The 27,836-nt window shown below is 37.0% G+C and overlaps 1 protein-coding gene across 2 annotated transcripts in view; it reads right to left on the bottom strand.

Annotated features, from left to right (window-relative positions):
- Positions 1–27,836, bottom strand: part of SUGCT (succinyl-CoA:glutarate-CoA transferase) — a 432,199-nt gene that overhangs the window by 397,796 nt on the left and 6,567 nt on the right. For both annotated transcript variants that reach the window (XM_036424491.2, XM_045578608.1), the window contains exons 6-8: positions 22,252–22,372; positions 1,651–1,742; positions 433–576 (exon numbers count right to left, since the gene is read on the bottom strand). In XM_036424491.2, the coding sequence (XP_036280384.1) occupies positions 433–576; positions 1,651–1,742; positions 22,252–22,372 (357 nt within the window). The remainder of the gene's footprint in view (positions 1–432; positions 577–1,650; positions 1,743–22,251; positions 22,373–27,836) is intronic.

The following is a 27,836-nucleotide window of genomic DNA, read 5'->3' as shown; positions in this document are numbered from 1 at the left end:
TACTGAACATTGGTGGTTGGTTCCCCAATGTCCATTTCCCCTTCCTTTGACCAAAAAAAAAAAATAAGCACACCTTTCTTTGGGGAAAATCAGGCCCAATTGTCGGCCAGGCCGAGGGACCCCCACCATGCACGATTTTGTGCACCAGGCCTCTAGTGTGACAATAAAATAGAAACACTTAAACTCTTATAATAGATCTAGTACAATAAAAACTGTCTCTAAAATCTAGTTCACTGGCAATGTCTACATACAATAAAATTTTTGTGGTTATTATAATATAACAACAATGAAATACATCAAAACAAAATAGCTTTTTGGTTTTTCTGTTTTGTTTTCTATTTTTTCAAATGTGATCACTATATGCAGAATGAAAAAGTATAACCCAGCTACATGCTTTTACTAGACTATCTAAAATGTTATTGGGATTGGTACCTGAGATGACAGTAGGTTACAATCAATGAACAGTCCTTTTCCAGTTTTGTATCTTTGTATTAATCCAGCCATAATGGCTCCACATGCATACAGGCCAGTGGCAAGATCAGTCATGGCCACTCCTGGACGAACTGGATCTCCATCCTGATTTAAGCATTGGGTTGAGGAAAACAGAGAAATTTAAGAATTAAAACCATCATATGATTTCTCAAGTATTCTAAGGTCAAATAGAAGAAAAAACTGTATATGCAAACACACACTAAAGAAATACAACAAACTACTACAAACATCTGTTGGTGGTAAGAATATATTTATATTTACTGTATATTTGCTGAATTTCTTGCTCTATCTCCTACCAAGCAAAGCCAAACCAAATAAAATAAAAATTTTATATATATATCTTAAGTTCTTTTAAATATATTTTACCTTGTTTATATTTTACTAAATTTTAATTCTAAAAATTGTTAGTAGAATGACTTATTTATTTTTTATAGTCTCTTAGAAACCACATTAAATGTATTTATCTCTTTTAATACATTAATGAAACTCTTTTGTCAGAACAATCCTTGGTGATTTTCTTGTAAAACTATGGTATAAGAAAAGGAAGATTTTTCTCAAGACTTACGATATACAACTACAGTGGGAGGCAGCTGATCAATGTTTCTCTCTCATTGATGTTTCTGACTCTCTATCCCTCCCCCTTCCTCTCTGCAAAAAATCAATAAAATATACTTTTAAAAAGAAAAGAGTGTTATTTCCTACTAGTGGCCTGATACATGAAGATTCGTGCAAGAATGGGCCTTCCTTCCCCTGGCTGCCGGCACCACCTTCGCTCTGGCCAGAGCTGCCTTTCCGCCTTCCTCCGCTGCCCGGAGGCCTGGAGTGGCTGAGGTGGTGCAGAACCCTGCGTCCCACTCCACCCCCAGCCACTCGACACCCAAATTGACCTGCCATTTTTTTTTTGTCTTGGGTTAATTTGCATACTCACTCCTGATTGGGTGGTGAGTGTTGCGAAGGTATGGCCAATTAGCATGTTACTCTTTTATTAGGTAATTGAGGCCATATTCACAATTAGGGCATATAGATATTTTCAGTAAGTCATTCACTTTCCTTGGATTCTTTCTAAAATTAACTCAATTTTAATAGGTTAGTAAAGACTGAAAATCCCTTTGGAACACCTGGTGAAAAATTATGAATAATCTTAAGAAGGATACCTACCTCAGGGCCTGTGATGTGCATCAGACCAGAGACAGCAGAGGCCACAGCATCATAACCAGCTCGCTGAGACAGTGGGCCTGTCTGGCCATACCCTACCACAATGAGAACAGACATAGCACCGCGTAAGGAGAGCAATAGTAATACAATGGTGTGTTTAAAACCATTCGTATCCAGAAATCCTGCAGCATTCTGTTACTATTGCCATCAACACTGTCCCTTGAAGAAAGTAATAAAAATTAAGTATGATGCCGAAACCAGTTTGGTTCAGTGGTAGAGCGTCTGTCTGCAGACTGAAAGGTCTCAGGTTCGATTCCGGTCAGGGGCATGTACCTTGGTTGCGGGCACATCCCCAGTGGGGGGTGTGCAAGAGGCAGCTGATCGATGATTCTCTCTCATCGATGTTTCTAACTCTCTATCTCTCTCCTTTCCTCTCTGTAAAAAAATCAATAAAATATATATTTTTTTTAATTAAGTATGGTGGTGTACCCCAGAAGGCAGCAAACTGGTGGCTATACACCTGTGTCAATGTTTTAGTCTAGTCTGAAGAGTGTTTTCAAATGTTTTTATTTAGTTTAGAATATTTAAAAATCAGAAGATAGCACACAAAAAATAAAAAATTTCTGGCTTTTTCTGAAAAATCAGAAAATAAAAACTAGGCCCATGTTTTCACATGGCAGCAATAAGAGTTAAATAACATCTTCCCATTTACACAGGGCATAAATTCTCCAATTTGCCAGTCTCCACCACTCACTCCTTTATGCCTCAGCCTGTTTCACTCATTCACCTTACCTTCTAGACTCCAATAGGTATTTGCTATTATTGTTCTATACCAAACAATATGCAGAGTGAAGAAAAAAACAATATCTCCCCGGTTCTGTTTGCTTATTCTCTCAAGTATACAAAAAAATGTAAAAGTGATTAAAAATCTGAGCATGAATAAAATGATAACATCTCCTAACAGTGATAGATCAATATTCCTGATAAACATAATAGCAAAAAAATCTTAAAAGAAATATTAGTAAACTGAATCCAGCAATACACTATAGAGATCATACACCATGATCAAGTGGAATTTATTCCTGGGATGCGGGTTGATACAATACCCTCAAATGAATTAACCTGATATACCACATAAATGTCCATGCAGAAATGAGTGCCAAGCTTTAGGATGAATTTGGATTCTAGAACAGCTAGCTCACAGTGGTAAAGGGCCCCCTATACCACGCTTCCAGTCTGGAAGCCCTGGTGTCCCAGGCATAAGACAGGCCTCCAGGAGCAGAGAGAAATCCCTCCAACACAGCAGGAACACTGGGGGGCTGCTCTTTAAAACCTGGTATCCCAACTGTAAAGCAAGAAATGAAATTAAGAGCCAGTCTGCTCCAAGAAGGGAAAATCAGGTGCTCAGGCCAAGACCCTAATCCATCAAGTGACTAACGGAAACCCTCACCATCACAACTGCAAATGGAGTCTTCCAAACAAGGGCCCACCTAAAACACGCTCAGAAAACAGCTTGCTAAGGAAAAGCGCATTGTAGTGCTTGCCTTGCAATGCAAGTTCTAACTTCCAAGTATTTCTATTAAAGAGAAAAATAAAGGAACGCTTGTGAAGGCAGGGAGTATGGCATGAAAACATTTGGATTCAAATTATAGCTCTGCAAAGGGACTATATTTTCGACAATTCCTTTAACCTCCCTGAACCACTGTGACAATAGTCACATTTATCTCATAGATTTATTATGAGAATTCAAGTTAATAAAACAGTATAAACAAAATACACTTTAGTAGGAGAGCTAAATATACTTAGTTATAGTAAATTTTCATTGATTAATATGCTAATAATATAGTAGCTTGCCCTTTCCACAAAATATTGAGAAAACAAAACCTGCCTTGAGGTACGATGAAACGATGAGAATAAATAGTCTAAGCGCTGCAATTATGTTGTTTAATAACCCATTCAAATCAAAAGTTTTTGTACTTGTTCATTTTTGAAAAAATGATAACAATAAAATATATATTATATATTTTGTAGTATGAATCGAAAGTTATCCTATCTTTTTGCATTATATGTACCTTAACTACCAGAACTATCAACACATATTTATGACAATAAATAGAAAATTTTAAAGCAGAGAACTGACATTACCTAAATGGTAGTTTGCAAAGATTACTCTGTTGGCAATGTGAGGAATGAATTATTTATTAATAATTTAATAAAGAGCTGAAAAATGATAAGCATGGGAGCCAGATAGTTCTTTTTAATTGTAAATTTTATGATCCAGAAACAACCATGATCAAAATCAAAATTAAAGAGGAAAAATTTAGTTCTAGTTTATAATCAAGTAAGGAGATAAGAAAACTGAAAGGTTACAGAAAATCAGAGAAACACTTCTCCCTCTCCCTCTCTCTCACTCTCTTCCTTCTCCTTCTCTAACTCCCTCTTTTCTCTCTCTCTCTCTCTCTCTCTCTCTCTCTCTCTCTCTCTCTCTCTCTCTCTCTCTCACCCCCTTCCAATCCTCCTCACCCCCTTCCTCCTCACCCCCTTCCTCCTCACCCCCTTCCAATCCCTCAGGTGCTCACATTTATTTTAAGGAGCAACCTCGCCATCTTGTGGCTTTTATGAACATTTAATACAGAGCAAAACGAATTTCTAGACTTATAACTAAAAATGCAAGGGAAGGAAGCTAAAGGGAAAATATATTTTATTCTTTTTCTAATATATCTTTATTGATTTCAGAGAGGAAGAGAGATATAGAAACATCAACAATGAGAATCATTGATCGGCTGCCTCCTACATGCCCCCTACTGAGAATCAAGCCCACACACTGGGCATGTGCCCAGACAAGAACCAAACCATGACCTGCTGGTTTTCAGGCCATGCCGGCCAGGCAAAGACATTTCATCTTTTAATGTTCCCTGAATACCAGGTGATCTGACCTGCCCACTTCTGGTTTCACTCATTTTTCTAGTGTCTAACTGTGTTTAACTTATGAGCTCTTAAAAGCAGAAGCTTCATTGGTGCTTTTGTTTTCTGTAATGCCTATGACACCTTCTCCCACAGCTCTCAACACTCTGCCTATCAGTCATTGGTTAATCTTTTAGAGGTCAAAGGTCCCTCTGACAAACTGGTAAGAAGCTATACATCCTTCCTACATACGCTTGCACTTCTAAAACCCCATTCGTGAGCCCATAGCTAAAAACCTGGTTAAAGACCCTCAGTTGGTAATCACTGCTTGTTTTCTCTCTCTCCAGGCCCACAGCACATAGATTATCAGCACAATTCTCCTGAGGGGCGTCAATTCAAGGATGCCTTGGAGACTTCCATGCAACGAGGAGCTTCAGAATGGGGCTTTGGCCCGAAAACAGGAGAACAAAATAAGTAAAGTCCCATCTAGACTGTTTCATTAGCCACCTGTTTCTGACCTCCCTTCCTCATAGTGGCCTCTTCTAATCAGAGTGATCTTCCTAAAACGTATATCAGAGCACGCTACTCTCCTGCCTACAGCTTTCTAAAGGCTTTTCCAAGTCACCTAGAGTCAATCTGAGCTACTTATCCTGGCTTACAGGGTCCTTCATGACTTGGTAGCTATCTCCTCTCTGTCTCTCATCATTTTCCCACTGCCCTCTCCCTCGATTTCCTTTGGCCTTCTTTCTGTTCTCTAAATACACCCAACAGCTTATCCTGCCCTGAGGCATTTGCACTGCCTAGAATATGGGTGTGTTTTCCTTCCACTCTCCCCATGGCTGGCTGCTGTTGATCTTACATATATCACCACAAAGAGGCCTTCCCTGCGCGCCCAATCGAAAATAAACTCTTAGGAACTCTGACATTTTATCATATTTCCATTCTCTCTATAGCACTTATCACTCTCTGATATTTTTTTATTTTTTTTAATGAATACCTGCCTCTCCTTTAGAATGCAAGCACCATGAGAGCTGTGACAAGTGTTTGTTCTCTGCCATATCTTTTCAGCGCCTACAATGTCTACGGGTATCTCAGTAAATGTGTGAACAAATGAGTTTGAATAAATGAGCTAAGGAAATAGAAATAACGTTTATCTTACTTAATACTTACCTAACCTAGCACTTATTCTTTGGGTAGAAGGCAAAGATTACACTGCATTTCCTCCAATAATATGTGGAATAATCTGTTTAGGGTAGTGGGCATAGTAAGAAGATCCGGACTACTAAATTTCCCAGGATAAACTGTTCACATTCCCTAGTAGGCCATATCTGGTCCTCTCTCTCTTCATTCTCTGTGCATCTAATCCATACCATGGCCCAAACAAGATATTAGAAACACCCATATCAAGAATGATAACAATATTTATTGAGTTACCATGTATTAGGCACTCTATTAAATGTTTGTCCACTAGATCATTTAATTCACACAACAACCCTATGAGTTAGGTACCATTATCTCTTTTTTACAACTATAAAAGCTGTCTTAGAAGGTTAAGTGCCCTGTCTAAGGTCACACTAATAAGAAGTAGCAAGTCTGGGCCCTAAAACATAAAAAGTTTTTGGGGTTTTTTTTGTGTGCACGTGTGGATATTTCCACCAAAAGTCCATGGTAGCTCAAGTTGAAGATGCCCCAAACAGACTCAGATGCCACCTCAGTCACACTCACATGCCACCAACCCAACCAGTCATTTTCCACATTTACTGTTTTACTGAATGACACATCACCCACACATCTGCAAAACCCAAAACCCTACGAGTCATCCTGGACAGTTTTCCTTCAGTTTGTGTCCATAACCAATTAATCCCTAATTCATTATTATTTGATCTGCCAAATAATTCAAAAATCCATTTAAAACGTTATGCCTCTTTATAGCTTACTACCTGGTCCCTCACCTCAGTTTATTCCTCACACGGCTATAAATGCCTTTTGAATATGTAATTCTGATCAAGTCATTTCCCTTATAAAATTTTTATTAAATTGCCTTCAGGATAAAAATCATAATTTCTTAGTATGACACACTGAGTCATTTGTAACCTGGCCCCTCTCCACTCCATATGTCATCTTCTGCCACTTCTCTAAAACAACTCACACTTAGTATAACTGTCCTCCAAATATACAAGGCTCTTTCATTCCTCTGGGCCTCTGCACATTCCATTTTACTTATAACTCCCACCTCCTGGTCTGTCTTGTAAACAAAGAACTCTTAAGATAAAGACCTAGTCGATAATGGGCTATCAAGAACAGGAAAGAAGGAGGTTTTTAGAAGACTAGGACCTAACTTGGTAATAAATTCAAAAACAGAACAGGTATGCTTAAAATTAATATCATGGCTATCAGCTAGATATTAACATTTCAGCAGCTACAGAAACTCCAACAGTATATTTTTACATAAAAGGAGAACAGAATGCAACAAAATATTTGACAACAAAGAATAGAATCTTTCAAAATGTATACAAGTATCTGGGTTCTGTTTCTGCTCACTTTCTGGTATGAAGATTGTTTCTGAATTAAAATGATAAATTATGAACTCATGATACATTTAATTTTGTAAATATATTTATTTTCTTATCTATCTACTGAAAAGACCTAGAAGCAAAGACTAACCCAATAGCAATTAGCATCCCTGATATCTAGATTATGGTTTCTAAATACCATTTCCCACTAAAAGGCATTAAGGGGGTAGGAACGCTGGGGGGAGGGGGGGAGGAGCAATGGGGGAAAAAAGAGATATATGTAATACTTTCAACAACAAAGAATTATAAAAAATTAAAATATAAAATTAACCTCCCCCCCCCAAAAAAAAAAGTAATTAAGATTCCTTCAGGAAATAGTTGAATCCAGGATGGGGCAGGAAACGTACAAAGTACACCTAGAATATCTTGTTATACCAATAATCAAAGACAATTGATCATCAAAAGGATGCAGAAGCCATCTTGAAAAGGCACCTACTGGCCTAATAATGAAATAATTTAAGTATCAATAAGGATAATAGCTTGAATGGACTGATACACATCAAATTTGTTAAAATGTGTGAGTTTATAATGATTTTTTTAATCACCAGTCACCTTTGGAGGGATACTAGGGAATAAATTCATCATCATGACAATTGGTAAATGGAATGAATTTACATCTCTCCTGCCTTTACTAAATGAACTATACTTCAGGGTAATCAAATTGTTGATGAGGAGAATATTCCCTTTATAGAAATTTTCCAACCAATATATGAAGAAGGAATGGCATAAGTAGAATAGCTTCATTTGTAGCTCCTAATGAAGAGATCTAGGTAATTAATCATCATCAATGGCTGTTAACATCACAAAACATCAACAGCTAGACCTTATGTGCCTTCTGCTGGAACTACAAACTTCCTTCTATAAAATATTCTTGACGCCCGAAAAAGTTTAAATCTGAGCGAGCCCACAAATGTGTCAATTTATAAAGAAAAATCAAAAGTTAAACAACATGAGAAGCAGCAAAATTCAAACTTCCCAACAAATAAACTGTAAGAGAAAAAAAAAAAAAAAAAGACCGAGGAGGAGCTAAAAATTAAAGCTTTAAGAAACATATCAATCAATTGTAATAATTGGATTTAATTTGGATCCCATTTCAAATTAACAAATTGTAAAAAGAATGAGCAAGAGAATTGGGAAAATCTGAAAACCAACTACATATTTCATGATGATGACAAATTGTGGTTATTTTTTATTTCCATGTGACAACATTGGATATTTATGCTTTAAAAAGAGTTCTTTTCTTTCAGATATATTTTGAAATACTTAGAAATAAAAATATATAAAATTTTCTTTTAAACTACTAGAGAGATGGAAAAGAGGTGGCTTTGTAAACAAAATAAGATTGGCTATGGTCATTATTGAGTTGGGTTACATGTGCCAAGAGCCATTATACTACTCTATCTCCTTTAATGTGATTTTTTAATTTTCCACAATAAAATGTCAAAAAAATAAACTTAAAAATGACATGCAAGGAATATTAGAACTGAATGAATCTGGGGCAAAAATTCCTGCTTTTTAGATGAGAAAACTAAGGCCTAGAGAGGTTAAGGAACTTGTCCAATGCCATAAAGCCCATCAATAGCAAAACTATAACTAACACTCAAGTTTTCTGTTTCCTAGTCTTGTTCTCCACTTGAACAGGAGAATTCTATTCTATTTTGAAGAATCTCCTTGCCTCTTCTACTTTATAGGATTAATTCAGAAACATATTAAAGAGCCAGTTCTCTAATAAGTGTTTTATTTTTTCACTTGTGTGCTTTGTTTTGTAGATATTTCTCTTAAGCCTTCTTCCTCCACTTGACAATTAAATAAGATGTATTTGGCAAATGAGCCAAAGTTTCACATTCTTATGGTTTATCACTCAACTTTTCCTGTTGGCATTGTAAAAAAAACTTTCCTATTCCTTTTATAGTTTTCCCACAATCAGACCTTCCATTTATTAGGGTTTGTACTTCTGTCATATGCACAACAATTAGTATTCTCACAGTCATACCTCATTTTGGTGTGTGTTTTTTCTTTGTCGCTCGGGGTAAGAATATAGCATTTCTAACCTGTAAGATATGCACCTTTCTACAAGATTACATACCTCAGCAAGATTCCAATGAGAAATTCCTGTAAATTTCACTATAGCAAGACATCTCCCTCCCTACAAACCTGCTAAACAATCAAAACTAGCACTTAACCCAAGAACTCCATAAAGCCAACTAATAAAGATAATTTAGGTGCAATAATCCTATATAATAAAAGGATAATATGCAAATTGACCCTAACAGCAGAATGACAGATCACTATGATGCTATATCAGCAATTATATCTATATCCCAAGAGTCAACATTTTCTTTTTTTTTTAATATACTTTATTGATTTTTTACAGAGAAGAAGGGAGAGAGATAGAGAGCTAGAAACGTCGATGAGAGAGAAACATTGACCAGCTGCCTCTTGCACACCCCCTACCAGGGATGTGCCCGCAACCAACGTACACGCCCTTGACTGGAATCAAACCTGGGACCTTTCAGTCTGCAGACTGGTTTCGGCTAAGAGTCAACATTTTCTATAAGACAAATGAAGCTCACATTTTGGGATGTCCTTGAAATCATTAAAGAATAAAGAGAATTACTACTGTTATCTATTTATCATTTTTAGGAACAAAATCAAATTATAAGTGACAGAAATATTAAACACACTCTATGAGTAGAAAAGAAAATAAAAATCCAGCCAGACTCTCACATAAAACTAATTCCTGACAGCAAGATTCCCACACTCTAAATAGCAGCATACGTCAGCCTGTGAAAGGACATTTTAAGCAAAATACAAAAATGTTCAGTACTATTCTCTTCACTGAGACTAAATATCATCTCAAATTAAATTCAGATAAATGAATAACTCAATTGGCTGATACATTAACAAGAATCACCTTTAGCCTTGTTCCATTGCCAAGAGAAAAATATTTAGTTAAGTAATGTCACTATCTTTATTTAATAGAGATCAATGAAACAAAAGACTAAAAGGAATCCAAGTAAGAAAGATATCAAATAAAATCCAGTAATTAATAAAAATATTTTTTAAAACATAGCTAATGTAAACATCTGGCTTATTTGATAATTAGATATCTAGTAAATGATCATTACAAAGTACATTTACCAATACAAAGTGATAAAAATTGCATTTCTTTTTTAGGATTAACGTGATAAATCCTAAGAGAAGATCTAACCATACTCATATCTTTGGTATCTCCACTGGATGGTAAAGATACTGACTCCAAAAACCAAAACAAAAGTTGTCCATCTGGTGCATCTTCAATATTAAAACATGGATTCATTTCAATATACTTATCTCACTCATTATTTCAGCTAAACAAGTATTAAGATAAATTTACATTTTTTCCACAATCCTAACGATGGCAAAGGAAAATAATTCAAAACATTTTACCTAAGAACTATTAAAAAAAAAAAAAAAAAAAAAAAAAAAAAAAAAAAAAAAAAAGCTCTTTTCACCCCTGGCTGCTTGAAAACTGACTACATTCATGAATGACACAGTAACTCTCCGGACCAGGAAGTTCATGACCAACAGACTACTTCAGCAGAAACAAATGGTCACTGATGTCCTTCACCCTGACAGAAATTCAAGAAAAACTAATCAAAATGTCTTAAGACCACACCTGATGTCATTTTTGTAGTTGGATTCAGAACCCATCTTGGTGGTGGCAAGATAACTAGCTTTGGCATGACTTATGATTATGTGGGTTAACCAAAGAAAAATGAACCCAAACATAGACTTATAAGACATGGCCTAAGAGGACCTCATGAAAAAAAAAAATCAAGGCCAAGAGACATATAAAAACATGCTCAAAGTCACGTTTTCCTACAGTGTATGAAAAACTATTGCAAATCAAAATGACAATGAGATGCCATCTCACACCTGTCAGAATGGCTATCATCAACAAATGAAAAATGCTGGCAAGGATGTGGAGAAAAAGGAACCCCGTGCACTGCTGGTGGGATTGCAGACTGGTGCAGCCACTGAAAAATAGTATGGAGTTTCCTCAAAAAATTAAACATGGACCTCCCATTTGACCCAATGATCTCACTTCTAGGAATATATCCCAAGAAATCAGAAACACCAATCAGAAAGGACATATTCTCCCCTATGTTCATAGCAGCACAATTTACAGTAGCTAAGATCTGGAAACACCTTAAGTGCCCATCAGCAGATGAGTGGATTAAAAAAACTGTGATACATCTACACAATGAAATACTAAGCTGCTGTAAAAAGGAAGGAACTCCTACCATTTGCAACAGCATGGATGGAACTGGAGAGCATTATGCTAAGCAAAATAAGCCAGTCAGAGAAAGATAAAAGTCACATGATCTCACTCATTTGTGGAATATAATGAACAACATAAACTGATGAACAAAAATAGAGACAGAGAAGCATTGAACAGACCGTCAAACTTCAGAGGGAAGATGGGGGAAGTGAGAGGATGAGGGTAATAGATCAACCAAAGGACTTGTGTACATGCATATAAGCATAACCAATGGACACAGACACTAGGGGTGAGGGCATATGTGGGAGAGTGGGGGTGGCCCTGGAGAGGTCAATGGTGGAAAAAGGAGGCATATGTACTACTACATGTAATACTTTAAACAATAAAGAAATTTTTTAAAAGAAAAGAAAAAACAGTGAAAAGAACATAAGATCAGAATGAAGAAAATCAGGGGGACTGCAAAGGCCAATATTGATGCTGGAAAAAAAAAAAGGAGTAAAGATTTTTCAGTGACTTTATTGAAAGGATTCTTCATGAAAGGATTAATAAACAAATAATTTAAAACACACACACACACACACACACACACACACACACACACATTTTGAATCAGGAATCAGGCCAGGTTCAAAATTTTTCTGTAGCTAATCCAAAACTAAATAATTGAGAATTTACCAATTGCTTTTCTTTTTTTCTTCTTCTTTTTTTTTTTTTTTTAATGTTTCTTATTTATTTTAGAGAGGGAGGAAGAGAGAGAAACATCTATGTGAGAGTGAAACATCTATCAGGGACCAAACCCGCAACCTGGGCATGTACCCTGATTAGAAATCGAACCGGAGTGACCTGTTAGTGCATGGGATGATGTTCAACCAACTGAGCCACACCAGCCAAGGCTACCCTGTGTTTTTCTAAGAATAAAAAAAAACTAAGGTGAGGCTGGCATTATTTTGTTGAAAATGTAATTTCTATTTATTTGTCGAATTTTACCAGGAATTGAAAACTTCCTACAGTGTATGAAAAACATCGCACATGCCGAAACTGGTTTGGCTCAGTGGATAGAGCGTCGGCCTGCAGACTGAGGGGTCCCGGGTTCAATTCCGGTCAAGGGCATGTACGTTGGTTGCAGGCGCATCCCCGGTGGGGGATGCGCAGAAGGCGGCTGGTTGATGTTTCTCTCTCATCGACGTTTCTGGCTCTCTATCTCTCTCCCTTCCTCTCTGTAAAAAAATCAATAAAATATATTTTTAAAAAGAAAAAGAAAAGAAAGAAAAACATTGCACAGAGAGTAGTTTCTGTTGCAGACCTAAATTAAATGGGCTTGATAAAGTGATTAGAGATGTTCAGCTTTTGTCCTCTCCACACATAATTTAGACTAAGCAATACATTCCTCCATCATCACTCAGGGACTATCACTTGGTCTCATAGCCTGAAAATACTTGGTAACAGAGTTATCACAAAATCATGTACCAATACCAAGTTTCCCCCTGATACAGTTAGGTTACAAAGCCAGCTTTATGTTTTTAATTAATACTAATTTTGCACCAGAGGTACATAGACATCTGTAACACTCTGGGAATATCATTAGAGCCAGACTAAAAAATATCAGGAAATGTAGCAAAAGTGGTCCTTCTAATTTCAGGGTTAACATGGCAGCAGACAGCAATCCCAGTATACTTTCTCTCAACATCCCATCAAAATACCTATAGAGACACTGCAATAAAAATTAAAAACTGGCCGAAACCGGTTTGGCTCAGTGGTAGAGCGTCGTCCTGCGGACTGAAAGGTCCCGGGTTCCATTCCGGTCAAGGGCATGTACCTTGGTTGCAGGCACATCCCCGGTAGAGGATGTGCAAGAGGCAGCTGGTCGATGTTTCTCTCTCATCGACGTTTCTAGCTCTCTATTTCTCTCCCTTCCTCTCTGTAAAAAATCAATAAAATATATATATATATTTTAAATTAAAAACTGGGGGAGAAGAAGGGAGAGGGGGAAAAAACACTTAAAGGGAAGATACCATCACCTTCCATGTTTAGGGGACAATTTCCACTAAAAGCACGATTGATACAAAGGATTAAGCACATTCTTAATGGATAAATCATGTGTTCTATTCTGAATCAGAATCATACAGGCCAACCAGTCAGAGATTAGGATAGATTTCCATTTCTTTACAAGGCCCTAGTTAGTTAATTGGTACTTTTTATATGGCAAGTAGTAAAATATTTAGAATTCTAAGAAAAGATTTTCAAAAATTTGGGGGGGTGGGGGGTTCAAAGATATTTTTTGTAACAAAGTCCCTTTTAATTTCTATGTTAAGGTATTACCTGCACTGGTTTTTTATTTCAGTCCTTGCTGACGAGTTTTAATTTTTGTTTTATTGTACCTATTAGATGTTTGTTTGAAACATACAAAGAATGGAATCATCACCCCTACTATCAGCACACCTGGTAAAGAAAGGTTCATTCATGGCAAATTTCCATGGAGCTGGCCCCTTCACTATCTCCTTAAGAAATAAGGTGACCAGACTTTTACAATTGAGGTGACTGATCATGATGATAGCTAATTCTAATACCCTTTTTTTTTCTCTCATTTGGAGCACTAGGAGCCAGGCTTCTAGCTACCTAATAAAAGTGTAACATGCTAATTGACCGTACCTTCACGATGCCCACCAGCCAATCAGGAGTGAGTATGCAAATTAACCCAACGAAGATGGTGGGTTACTTTGCATATGCAGGCACCGAGTGGCCAGGGGCGGGGCGGGGTGGGGCACTTGCATTGTCTCAATGCCACAATGCAGACATTCCATACCACCCCAGCCGCTCTGGGCCTCTGGGCAGCGTGGGAAGGCAGAAAGGCAGCTCCGATGCCGGCAGCCAGGAGAAGGAAGGGCCATTCTTGCATGAACCTTCGTGCATCAGGCCTCTAGTTATTTAATAAACGCATAACTGCTACAAAGTAGTATATATGCACAGTAAACCAAAGAGTAAAATAAAATAATTTCACAGAGCAACTCTTGCTTTCATGGATTTTTTTAATTGTATAAATTGTTCTTGGGATGCAAATCCCTAACCATGCAAGACGCAAGGGACACTAGTGGCAGTTTGTTAACTACTTTTTTTTTTTTTTTTCTATAAGGATTAGTGGCAAATAGCTAAACATCTCCTGCCACAAATGCAAGTTTTTCCAAGAATAGCCTGGTACAGTCATTAATTCTAGAATCCATAAACTGCATGTAAAAAAAACAAAAAAAAAAAAAAAAAAAAAAACCTCCAAATTTTCCAGAACCAGAATTTAGGTCCTCCATCAGCCCTAAATTCACTTTCCCACAGCCATTCATGGGCTACCAATTTCTAGTACACAGAGGAGAAATTAAATGAGGATTTGTAGGCGGCACAGCATGCTGGGATGCTTTGATAACTATGAGCAGGGTGGAGACAATAATTCTGGAAGCAATTCACGGTGGGGTGGCTGGCAGGAGAGAGGGCAGACTTCACACAGTATCTGTGGCACGAGTCTAATAATAGTATCAGGTAGTTAAAGCAAGAGACTAAAAACCTTGATGCAATAAACCTCTGCTGAAAATTCAGATACAGATTCTATAAACAATTTGCCGTTCAATCTATATTGAGAGAGAAAGGAAATACCAGCATCCCAGTGGACAGTCAGCATGGAAAAGGAAACTCCATCAGGAATATCCGTGCATGTGGCCTGACCTGTAATCCCTTTTTCCTTCTCACATAAAAAGGGTATGAGCTAGGCATAATCCTTAATGCTGTCTGGTAAACTAACTATATATCTGCAACAAGACAAAATGAAAAATAAAACATTAAAATCCTTTTTAGAACACTAGGATTTCCCAAAACAAGTAAGGAAAGTAAAACGGGCTTTCTCCTGTAGATGAAAGCTGTAAGAAAACTTTATTTTAGACCCACATAATCTCTGTCCTACAAAAGGGAATTTTAGCCTGGTATTTCCTTAAAAGTTTGGACTATGGGTTGCAGTCATCTACCTCTACCTACTAATGGAGAAATATCAGCTCCAAAATCTGAACCATTAGCTACCAAACCGTCAGCTATCTCTAAATATTATTTGCATTTAATAAGAAATAAATGGAGTGGGTACAGAGACATGGCATCTCAGAGGGAAGGTGGGGGAGGGTGGGTAGCTGGAAAACCTTGTATGCAGATATGCATAACCTATGGACACAGACAATAGGGTGGTGAAGGCCTAGGGCAGGGGTTAGGGGGCAGGGGCAGGCTAGAGGGGAAGGGGACATATATGTAATACTTTCAACAATAAAATGTTTTAAAGGAAGAAAGGAAGGAAGGAAGGAAGGAAGGAAGGAAGGAAGGAAGGAAGGAAGGAAGGAAGGAGGGAGGGAGAGAAGGAGGGAGGGAGAGAAGGAGGGAGGAAAAGCATATAAAACTCTTTGACTAGTCTAGATCCTATGGCTGAACCATAGTATATTTAATCACAAAGATCAAAAGTAATTAATAGTCGCCGAAACCAGTTTGGCTCAGTGGTAGAGCGTCGGTCTGCGGACTGAAGGGTCCCAGGTTCCATTCCGGTCAAGGGCATGTACCTTGGTTGCGGGCACATCCCCAGTAGGGAGGCAGCTGGTCGATGTTTCTCTCTCATCGATGTTTCTAACTCTCTATCCCTCTCCTTCCTCTCTGTAAAAAATCAATAAAATATATTTTTTTAAAGTAATTAATAGTCGCCCTAGCCAGTTTTGCTCAATGGATAGAGCATGAACCTGCAGACTAGAGAGTACTGAGTTTGATTCTGGTCAAGGGCACATGCCTGGATTGTGGGCTCAATCCCCAGTAGGGGGTATGCAGGAAGCAGCCCATCAATGATTCTCTCTCATCATTGATGTTGCTATCTCTCTCTCTCCCCCCTTCTCCCTTCCTCTCTGAAATCAATAAAAATATATTTAAAACAAAAAAGATACTATGGTTCAAATAATGGGCTGAAGGCTATACTGCAATAATGCTAACCAGAAAAAATCATTAGCATTCCTGAAATAAATGCTATATAAATTTTATCTAACATTTATTTTTTTCACCTATTTAAGTATGGCATTTCTTCTTGTCTAGCACTGCTTCTTTAAATTTATGGATTTATTTCCCAGGCCTATTACTAAAAGGAGAAACAATTCAGTTCTGACGACAGAGTTTTTCTATGGTGGTTAAGTCTTGGCATGTTTATCTGGCACAGGCTATGAAATATTTAACTTGTGAAAGTTCTGAAATAACTACTGTTTTGACATTAACTAACATTGTCATCTTTTTCCCCCTTGCTGGCCTCTGTTCCCCAAAAGATTTTTAACTTGGGAGCCACTAGTTAGAAATCAGAGACAAAAGGTAAAACCAACTAACTCTAGTTTTACACCATATTCCTAGGCCCAGGCTAAGTCTTGCTTCTGGAATTTGAAAGCATTGAAGAAACAAATCAAACTCCTTTTCAAGTCTTGGATTTCTCTTTTATTGGACAATCAAGAAAAATCAAAGTATCTTAGAACTTGAATAGTTCAAACATACATTCATATGAATAAAATCATGTCATGAGATGGTATCCACTGCATCATTTCGGGGACTCATTTTGTCTATGTTCTAATCCAGTAGATTTGTCTATGTTTTTAATCCTACGGTTTCATAAGGAGTTTCCAAAGAAAACTTTAATAATGTTCCTTATCCCAGGAACAAGACAGGATTGGCTTCAACGTGGTGTTTGCTATTGGAAAAATATATTTATTTAGAATTCTATATCTGGAGAAGCTTGACCTTTTCATTTGTTTAAATAACTGACAATGTATAGGAAATGAGTTAAAACACTTTTATCTTAGGAAATATTATATCTCTATTCTAAAAGCTTTGAAGACAGATATTTCAGGTTTACTCTACCACCTGAAAAACATATTTCTTCAACAAAATAAATTTCAGCTGAGGCTTCAAACACAGAATTCCTAAGTGCCAGAACACAATGCAGGTCATGCTATGAAATCTGCTCTCTTTAGTTTATCATGCGTTTGTGAGTACACAAGAAAAGGTATTGTAGAAAGGTAAGTGAGACTTTTAGTAAGGATTTCCTTAGGAAGAATTGTCATTTCACTCTGTCGTAGGGAAGGAGCAAACCGCCTCCCCTTTACTTCAAGCCACATGAGAGATAAAAAGTATCTGAAATCTTAGCCTGTGTTCTGAGATTTTGAAATTACCAAAAACCTGACATGTGCTTAAAATTATGTCAAACGCAAGGGACTATGGCTACATCAGTTAAAGGCTGCAGAACTAACAGCCCTGGGAGTGAACTGTACTTCCTCCAGTGGTGAAGAAGAGGAAGGGAAGTTTTCCCTGTGGGCCAAGCAGACTAGCAGGAGAGCAGAACTAGTTCATTTAAAGGGAGTTTTACCCAGGAGGGCTGCTTATAGGATAAGGTGACCTGAACAGACTCTTTATAAGGAAAACACACACACACACACACACACACACACACACAGCCTGAAGGGGGAAAACTTCAGTCTGAGGTCTCTGAGGATCCTTCAAAGCTCCCTATAAGACAAAGAGCCACCTCAGAGCTTCAGCCACACAGAAGGCTCCAATGCAGGACTGCACCTACCCCAATGAATCCAGGCTTTTTGGTACCCATTAACTCACTTCCATCTCCCTGAGAGGTCCTCCTGTGACCCACGGAGAACCCTGCAATCTGTCCATACAAGGACAGAGATTAAGGAAATGCCACTGGGAAATTCACAAAAAACAAAAAGGCACTTTCCAAACTTCTTTCCTTAAAAAAAAAAAAGGGGGGGGGGAGGGTGTGTAATTAAAGGGCATAGGTACTGTTCCTACCACAAAATTAGTCCAGTCAAAAATATAATGCAATGTTTGTCCTTCTGGAAAGAAAGAATAATGAAGTAAATGAGAAGAAAGGAAATATTTTAAATGTGGTATACGAAATTCATACTGATGAATTTTTATAACTAATAACATGCTCAGAGTATACAAAGGAAAGAAGGTACAACTTTAAATTGTTAAGGAAAATACCGATAGAATTCTAAAAGTATAGAGAGGTACAGAATGGTGGCTTTTAAAAAAAGTATAAATAGGTCCTTTTGGATATTCTCTCTATCCAGAGGCATGAAGAAAATCATAAAGGTCTCTCAAAATGAAATTCCTAGTGGATTATAACTTTTTAAACACTGCCCCCTAATGTCCATACTCGGCTTCCTCTGAAATGACAGAAGGATCATGCTAGTAAAAATAATCGGGTCCTTCCTCTCTTGTGATCAGTCTAGCATTTCTGTCCTGCAGACCGGATTTCACAGCCTGCGGCGATCTCAACCACACAACAGTCAGGATGCATTAGTGTAAACCTCCCATTCATTCTATCAATAGGATTGCTCACATAAGCACTAAGGCCAACATGGGAGTGAGAACAGACTGTTTGAGCTTGCACAGCACTGACGAGACAGCAATACCACTGGGATACATCAGGAAAGTCTAGGATCTCAATCATAACATGTGCAACTTGAGACTGATCTAATCAGTCTTGCTAAAAAATAAAAAACAAACACTGATTACCAAGCGTATCTAACTTTTAAAAGAGAGATGGCCCTTGCTTTATATACACACACAAACTCATGACTCATAAATGACCTTCGGTTCTAAAAGATTCTGTTGAAATGTAGACTCCCCGATGAGCACATTTTTTCATGATTTCTTCCATCACAAATATGACTTACGACCAATGAAAGAGAATAGCAAAAATATATCATTCTCAACTACAGCTGTTCAGTGTCTTGTAATCACAAAACCCATGTCATCACTTAACAATGATATATATGCCTAACTATGAAAAGCATAGAGACACTTAAATTAGTCAAGAAGCCTGCATTTTAAACCCATCTGCCATTAAAGAGCTGTGTGAACTCAGGTACCTTAGCTGCTCTGGATCTGTTTCTTTATCAGGAAATAAAGGAGACAGTACCATATGGGTGTTCTTCTAATGACTGTTAGATGTGCATGTAGGGAATTACAGAATTATGAGGTATTTTTTCAGTCTACGCATGCCTTCTCCCCATCACCTCCTTAGTACCCCATTCCTATTACTTAAAAACATATGATACCCCCAGTTTCATCTAAGCTGAAAACTCCTGAATTATATTATCTATATCCAAGGCCCTTTGCCGCACTAAAATGTTAACACAGGATCTGAGAATGGTAAGAAAACTTAGAGATTCTCCAGGCATAAGTCGTGGCCCAGAGGAACTTCTGACTCTAACCACAGTTAGTTATAGATGTAGAATTTTGACAAGTGTGAGGCTTCCCAAATAGATTAGCATTTTATTTGGCTAGGCCAGTGGTCAGCAAACTCATTAGTCAACAGAACCAAATACCAACAGTACAATGACTGAAATTTCTTTTCAGAGCCAAATTTTTTTAAACGTAAACTTCTTCTAATGCCACTTCTTCAAATTAGACTCGCCCAGGCCATGGTATTTTGTGGAAGAGCCACATCCAAGGGGTCAAATAGCCGCATGTGGCTCACGAGCCACAGTTTGCTGACCACGGGGCTAGGCGCTGTGATAAAATGCATTGTCACCCCCAGTCTTCACCTCTTCAGAATCCACCCCCTTGTCATGTGGCTTTGTAGTCCCTGCCATTGATGTTGGGCTTGGTCATGTGATTTTCCATGACCAAAGGAACCTTAGCAGATGGTATGAGGAGAGGCTATACTCTTGCTTGTGAGATTAGGCTTGTTCTCCTTGCACTCCTGCCTTTCACTAGGAATAGAACATGCATTTGGTAGCCACTGGTCCAAGGAGTATAAGAGGCATGGAGAGCAAACCAGGCCCCAAACTACAATGTGAAGCCAACTCAAATCAGTTTACCAGCTGAATTCCAGTTGGCCCACATTCATGAGAATGAGAAATAAATTATTATTGTCATACTAGAGGCCCGGTACATGAAAATTCATGCACTGGAGGGCGGTCCCTCAGCCCGGCCTGCCCCCTCTCACAGTCTGGGAATCCTCAGGGGTAGGAGGTGATCTGGCGATCAGGGGAAGGCAATGCCCCCATCACACCTCTGCTGCTGCCACTGCTGGCAGCGCAAGCTTCCGCCGGCCCTGGTTATCTGAGCCTCGGGTGGCCCTTGGCAGCTGGGAAACCACCATCCAAGGCTTGCTTGCACCTCAGGCTGGCCCTGGGTGGCTTGGGGCCTGAGGGGACTGGGGGACTCCAGAGGTAGGCACCCCAGCAAAGCTGAAAAGACTGAGTGCCTCCATCTTGTGGCTGTGGGTGCCACCATCTTTGAGAGCATGGCAGCAATTAGCATATTTCCTCCTTATTGGCTGTGGGTGCCACCATCTTTGTGAGGGTTTGATGGCCAATTAGCATATTTCCTCTTTATTAGATAGGATAAGATTTTACATTTTTCACATATGCAATATATTTATGGTAATGGGGCAATTCAAAAGATAATATTTTATCTATTTTAATATTTTAGATCTCAACATTTCCACTGGACTGCAATATTTTAAGAAAAAAAATCTGCCCAGTCAAGTGGCTCAGTTGGTTGTGCTTCATCCTACGAGCCTAAAGGTCACTGGTTGGATTCCTGGTTAGGGCCAATGCCAGGGTTATAGACTTGATCCCCAGTACAGAATGTGCTGGAGGCAGCCAATCGATGTTTCTCTCTCACATCAATGTTTCTCTCTTCCCTCTCCCTTCGTCTCACTCTAAAATCAATAAAAACATTTTTTAATCCTGATCTCATATTAATATATAGATAAGAAAAAGCTAAAGTAGTTCATCATCACCAAACCAGTATTACAAGAAATGTTAAAGGGACTTCTTTTAGAAGAAGAGGAGGGGGATAAATATCACAAAAAGACAATAACTATGTACCTATCAATAATCACTTTAAAAGTATGTGTATTAAATGCTCCAATAAAAGACATAGAATAGCTAAATGGATAAGAAAACAAGATCCATACATACACTGTCTAAAAAAGACCCAATTCTGATTAAAAGACACACATATTAAAAGTAATGAAAAAAAGATGTTTCATGCAAATGAAAAAGAATAAAAAGCTAGGGTAGCAATACTTATATCAGATGCCCTAACAATTACATCTCTGAGTACTTATCAAAATAATTCCAAAACACTAATTCAAAAAGTTATATGCAATTCTATGTTCATTAAAGCATTATTTACAACAGCCAAGATATTGAAACAGTCTAAGTGCCCATAATAGACAATTAGATAAAGAAGATGTAGTACATAAAATAATGGAATGTTACTCAATCATAAAATAATGAAACCAAAAAAATGTGTTATTATGTTTATTAAATATGTAAAACTAACAAATATGATGACTGTTTTCTCCTTTGACTAAATTCACACACATTCATACATACATACACACACACACACACACACACACACACACACACACGTCACTACAAAGGCTGAAAAAACTGAAAGACTTTATAGCACCCTTTTCTTTGGCTTAGCACTTTTGAATATCAATATATTAAGAGATATGTTGCATTCTTATATTATCTTAAAGGCTATTAACATTTCAACTGTAATTCTATATGAGTTAACAGTACTTAGAAAATGTCTGCAAAATAAAAAAAATAGCAAAAATTAGACAGACAATTCACAGAAATTTAAATTGCCAATAAATACATGAAAAATTTTTTCATGTAAGTTAATGTTTTTAAAGGTTATTGAAATTTTCAGGAACCTAAAATGTCTTAGGAGGGGAAGAAGAGCAGAATCGCATCAAAAAAACTAACAGTAAGAGGTTTCTTGCAGAAACTGGAAAACCTATTCGCTGGCGAGCGTGTGGTATTGAGATACCTGTGATGGAGCAATAGACGATGTGAGGAGCGATTTTGTCTATCTCTTCGTATCCCAGGCCCATTGCAGACAGTTTGCCCGGGACATAGTTCTCCACAAACACATCACACACAGCTGCGAGCTGAAGGAAGAGGGGAAGATCAATCAGATTTCTTAAATGGCTATTAAACATTTAACAAATCTTCACATTATAGAATTCTAATTTCAGTAAGCAAAATTGACCCTCATTGTTGTAATAGTCCATAAAAATAAAAAAATAAATAAATAATTTTTTAAAAAAGCACAGGAAACGTAGAATTACAAAGTAGAATTAGATCAACATAGAGGCTCTGGTCAACTACTTGAGGTGTTACTGCCAGTAAAACAATGGCTATTAAAGATGTCAGTAAATACCATAGTATTAAACGGATTCTGCTTGTGTGTTAAATGTAAAAAATATCTAGGCTGCATCGTGCAAATATATTGTCAGATATCGAGGTAGAAAAATTAGAATATAAGTAAAGAAAATATATGGAAAACATCTTTTAAACCCTTAAAAAAAAAACCTAAATATAATGTCTTTACTCCTTCTCCATCCTTATTATGTGATATTCCTCATTACAACATGCACATAGAGGCACATGCAAACTTGACTCTTACATGCTCTCAAACTTTACAGGTGCTTTCTTTCCAGTGTGTTCAAAATATTAAATGAACCATTTTTTAAACTATTAAACTGGGGGGAGGGGGGGCACTATTAAACTATAACCCGGTGTATCAATAACTATCTGAAACACCCCAGCCAGTATGGCTGATGGTTGAGCACTGATTCACGAACCAGGAGGTCGCGGCTCAATTCCCAGCAGGACACATGCTCAGGTTGTGGGCTTGATCCCCAGGCTGGGGCATGCAGGAGGCAACACATCAATGATTCTCTCTATTCATTGATGTTTCTATCTCTCCCTTTCTCTCTGAAATCAATAAAACTATACTATTATTAAAATTTGAATGTCTGAATATTACTGTATCACCAAATTTGGGCTGTGCATATGGAAATGCCTGACAACCAAATTTATAGGAAGGGAGATCTTGGGACACTTTTCAAGGAAATAAGCTGTCGTCCTCCAGAGCTCCCGACACAGACGCACCAGAAGCCTCGGTGACCACCCACTGGAGAGGAATGATAAATACATCAAGGCAGGAAGGTTTAAGGGTGCACCCCGAGTTTCAAGCACTGGCACCTTTTCCAAATGTTAGGTGCTGATGACCATGTGACCTGTTTATGCTGGGGGCAACTCCATGCAGCATGCTCCAGGGAGAATCCCAATAAAAATACATTGATTTATTGTTCATTTTCCACAAAGTATTGCTTGGGGATTTGGAGGGATGGCAGAGGTTAGTATTAAATACTCCCCTAAAAAACAAAAATCAAGCCCACAGGACACACCTGAGCATGTGTCCTGCTGGGAATTGAGCCGCGACCTCAGTTCATGAATCAATGCTCAATCATCAGCCATACTGGCTGGGCTGTTTCAGATAGTTATTGATACACCGGGTTACAGTTTAATAGTGTGTTTTTTTTCCGCCCAGTTTAATAGTTTAAAAAATGGTTCATTTAATATTGCTTTTTTACAAAGCAATACTTTGGGGGGGAAAATAGTATATTTTTGTTATCATCTACCTCGACATTTGCAACACAAATCTACAGTTACACATCAATTTATTCCACAATATTTCTCTGAACCTCTATTTATAACTTACAAGGCACTCATGCAGGCACTAAAAAACAAACTATTTGTATATTAAATACATCTAGGCTTTACATGGGTCATATTTCTGCATGGTGCATAAAATAGTATCTTAATGCAAATTACACCTAATAAATTATTTCTTATTTTTAAAAAACTCATGTAAGTTCCTCAAAAAATTAAATATAGAATTACCATATGACCCAGCAATGCCACTCATAGGCATATACCCAAAAGAATTGACAACAGGGACTCAAACCAATATTTGTTTGCAAATATTCATAGCAGCATTATTCACAATATCCAAAAGGTGGCAACAACTCCTCTCCAACAAAAGACCAATATATCTCTAAAGTGGAATATTATTAGCTATTAAAAGTTTTGTTACATGCTACAGCATGAATGAACCTTGAAAGTATTATGCTAAGTGAGTTAACCAGACATAAAAGTACAAATATTATATGATTTCACTTACATGAAGTATCCAGAATAGGAAAAATCAGAGCAAAAAATAGACAAGAGATTATTAGGGACTGGGTAGAAAGGGAAGTGGAGAATTTATCACTTAATGTAGACAGAGTTACTGCCCGGGGTGATGAAATATTTTAAAAACAGACTGATGGTTGTACACTAAATGTAATTAATGCCACTGGGTTGTAAACGTGAAAATTATTAAAATGGAAATTCTTATTATATATATTTTACCACAATAAAAACAAATTTTTTTTAACAATGCAGGGTATTTGTATTTTTAAACTTCTATGGAATCCTAAATCACAACTCTATCCATATAAAGTATCCAGATGGAGCACAAATTCACTGTTTCAACAAAACACAAATATAAATATAATGAATAACTTCTACTAGTAGAAAATTACTCTAAATATTTTATTAACCATAAAATCAGATTAAAAACAACAACAATGTACATGGTATTATCTCATGTTTTGGGGAGAAAAATGGTATGCAAGGATATAAAGAGATTTGATATGATATGCTAAAATATTAATCTTTTTGTCCATGAACAGTTATTACTTATATAATAAAAAAAACAATTTTTAACTAAAAATGTACTCAGAGTAACATGCAGTATGAGAGTACAATGTGATAAAAAAAAATTATGCAAAAGTTGAATTTAAGAGCTAAAGATTTCCCCTGATAAGGAGAAAAAGTATGCAAAAGTTGAGTTTAAGAGCTAAAAACAAACTTCTCCAGTAGTTTTTTTATGATACTCAAGAACCATATATATATATATATATATATATATATATATATATATATATATACACATTTTATATTTATTGATAAAATGTACCTGGAAAAGGATATAGGGCAGAAATTATCCTTTTCTCCATTTTATAAATAATTATTTTAAATAAATAAAAACTAGCTACTTACTAGAAAGATATTCTTAGTGAATGTGTCATCCAAAATATTATCTCTCCCTCTCTTGTTTCAGGATATTCACCCATTTCAATATCATGTATGTTCCCTATAGCTTTAGCAAAGTCATTCATAAAAATTCTAAACAGAACCGTGCTAAAATCAGAGCCATCAGAAAACTTCTGAGTTACACTGATCTCCACACTATCTCCAAGTATTACACAAGTTAACTGCTCCAGTGGAGATGAAATTTGTTTACTGGATTCTCAGACTTAATAATCTACTAGAAAGTAAAGTAAGAAAAGAAAAAAAAAAAAAAGACTGGTTCCCAGTTTTACTGGTGATCACCTCTGTCTCATCGAGTTGCTCACAAATTACCTAATAACCTCTTCTAGAAAGTCACCCAGAATAAAAAACAAGCACAATTTTCATGAATTAGAGAACCCACCATCTCTTTCTTTCTGAAAGGGAAAAATTAATTCTTCCTACCAGTCACAGAGTAAAACAAGAACTAAAATCACGTTGAAATATAGCATACCAAATTCTGAGTTCTCTTTATGTGGTGCAACTTAGGAACAGAATGGATGAGCAACATCAGAAGTAGAGGGGAAAGTGATGATATAATGTAACAATATTTATAAGTTTTAAAAATCATGAAATAATTTTTAAATCCTATGTCAAAGAATATCCTTATCTGTAGGAGATGTATTCTGAAGGATTTCAGGACAAAGTTTCTTTCACTTACTTTCAAATGGTTCAAAAATACACACATAAACATATGCATAGTTATATGAATATATATGTAAATAAGCAAATACGGCAAAACATTAAAATTGTTACATCTTTAAATGTTTTTGTTATGTTTTAATTTTTCACAGTACAATGTTGGAGGAAAATAAAACCTATGACATTGTTCTGTGGAACCAGTATGGATAGTGTGACTGTCAACTATTATAGTTAACATGGAAAAGTATCTGAAATATAGATAACGTGTTAGAAAGCTATCATATCATATTGCCATGAAAATATTATACCAGGCTCCACATAGGTTTTTTAAGCAGACTTTTGTTTTCCATACAACCTGTTTTTGGTTAACCTACTTGACAAAGGAGTCATATTTGGGGGGCTCTCACATATCCAACTGATGGCTTGGTATAATACTTTGGAACCGTGTCTATAAATTAGACTCATTATAATTGCAATAATAGCCACCAAGGTCTGAGTACAGGTGTTATTTTACTATTCTTAAGATCAAAAAAGAAATCCGTGCCCTAAAGAATATTTAAAAAGCTAGGCAAAAATAATTTTTTCTCTAGGCCAGTGTTTCCCAAACTTTTGACATATGTGTACCCCTTCTATAATTTTCATAACGCTGAATACCCTTCGTCAAAAAAAAAAAATGGATCTATTAGGCGCAGCTAAGCACAGTGCAGTGTATATCCCCACCAAACTCTAGTGCAATGCGTACCTGCACCAATCTCTTCCCATACCCCTGGGGGTACGAGTACCACACTTTGGGAAACACTGCTCTAGGCCATAACATGCATAACTTATAAGTGATATAACTAGCTAAAACCCATAAGTATAAATATTGTCTCTAGACAACCAAAGTTTATTATGAGCTGAAATATAGTTTATTATTATCAATCAGAGAAATCAAGCCCACAAGGATATGTAATTTAAAATTGCTATAGTGTGGTGCACACTGGTAAAACCCGAGGAGAGTGAAAAGGAAGTCCCAGCAATTCATTTATTTTGGTCAGACGGATACATTGTTGGCCTAAAATGTTCAAATGTCTTAGCAGTAAGAGTTATGAATTCCACCCAACATTTCCCCATTGAGAAGCCCTACTGAAATGGTGCTGTATCTGTTCAATCAAATCTGAATCCTTGACTAAAGTATCAGGATATCCTGAAATAAAGATGAAACTAAGAAAGATAGAGCAGAAAGAGAAGAATTAAGGAAAGAACAATCCCTTAAGATTAATAATAATAGTAAACTACAAAGATATGAAGGGCCTGAGAATGAAGGGCCTTCCACTCTCTCTCAAAATCAATGGAAAAAATATCCTCTAGCGAGGACTAACAATGACAAAAAGTTTTGGCTCTCCAGTAGCGTGACCCAGGGTTCAAAATTTCAGCTCTTCCTTTTACTAGCTATGTGATGTTCAGAGCATCACTTAAGCCCCATTAGATGCATTTCACACCTGTGAAAATGAAGTCTCGAATATCTCATGTATTCTGAGGATTTGAGGAGATAATGTAAGTCAAGTGCCCGAGCCTAAGATCTAATACAGAGTAGGCACTCAGTCAGTAGCAGCTAGTACTACAATGGAATGCCTTCCCAGTGTGAAGAAACATGAGACACAATATAAAAGAAATTATAAATCAAATTATACTTATTATACAAGTTAAATTCTCAAATGGCATGTACAAAAAAATTACAGATTGTCAAGTTAAAAGTTTTAAAACACT

Source organism: Pipistrellus kuhlii, unplaced genomic scaffold (genome assembly GCF_014108245.1).
Source record: "Pipistrellus kuhlii isolate mPipKuh1 unplaced genomic scaffold, mPipKuh1.p scaffold_m20_p_10, whole genome shotgun sequence".
NCBI classification, from domain to species: domain Eukaryota; kingdom Metazoa; phylum Chordata; class Mammalia; order Chiroptera; family Vespertilionidae; genus Pipistrellus; species Pipistrellus kuhlii.
The sequence above is the reverse complement of the archived record's forward strand: the minus strand, read 5'-3'. Positions and strand labels throughout refer to the sequence as shown.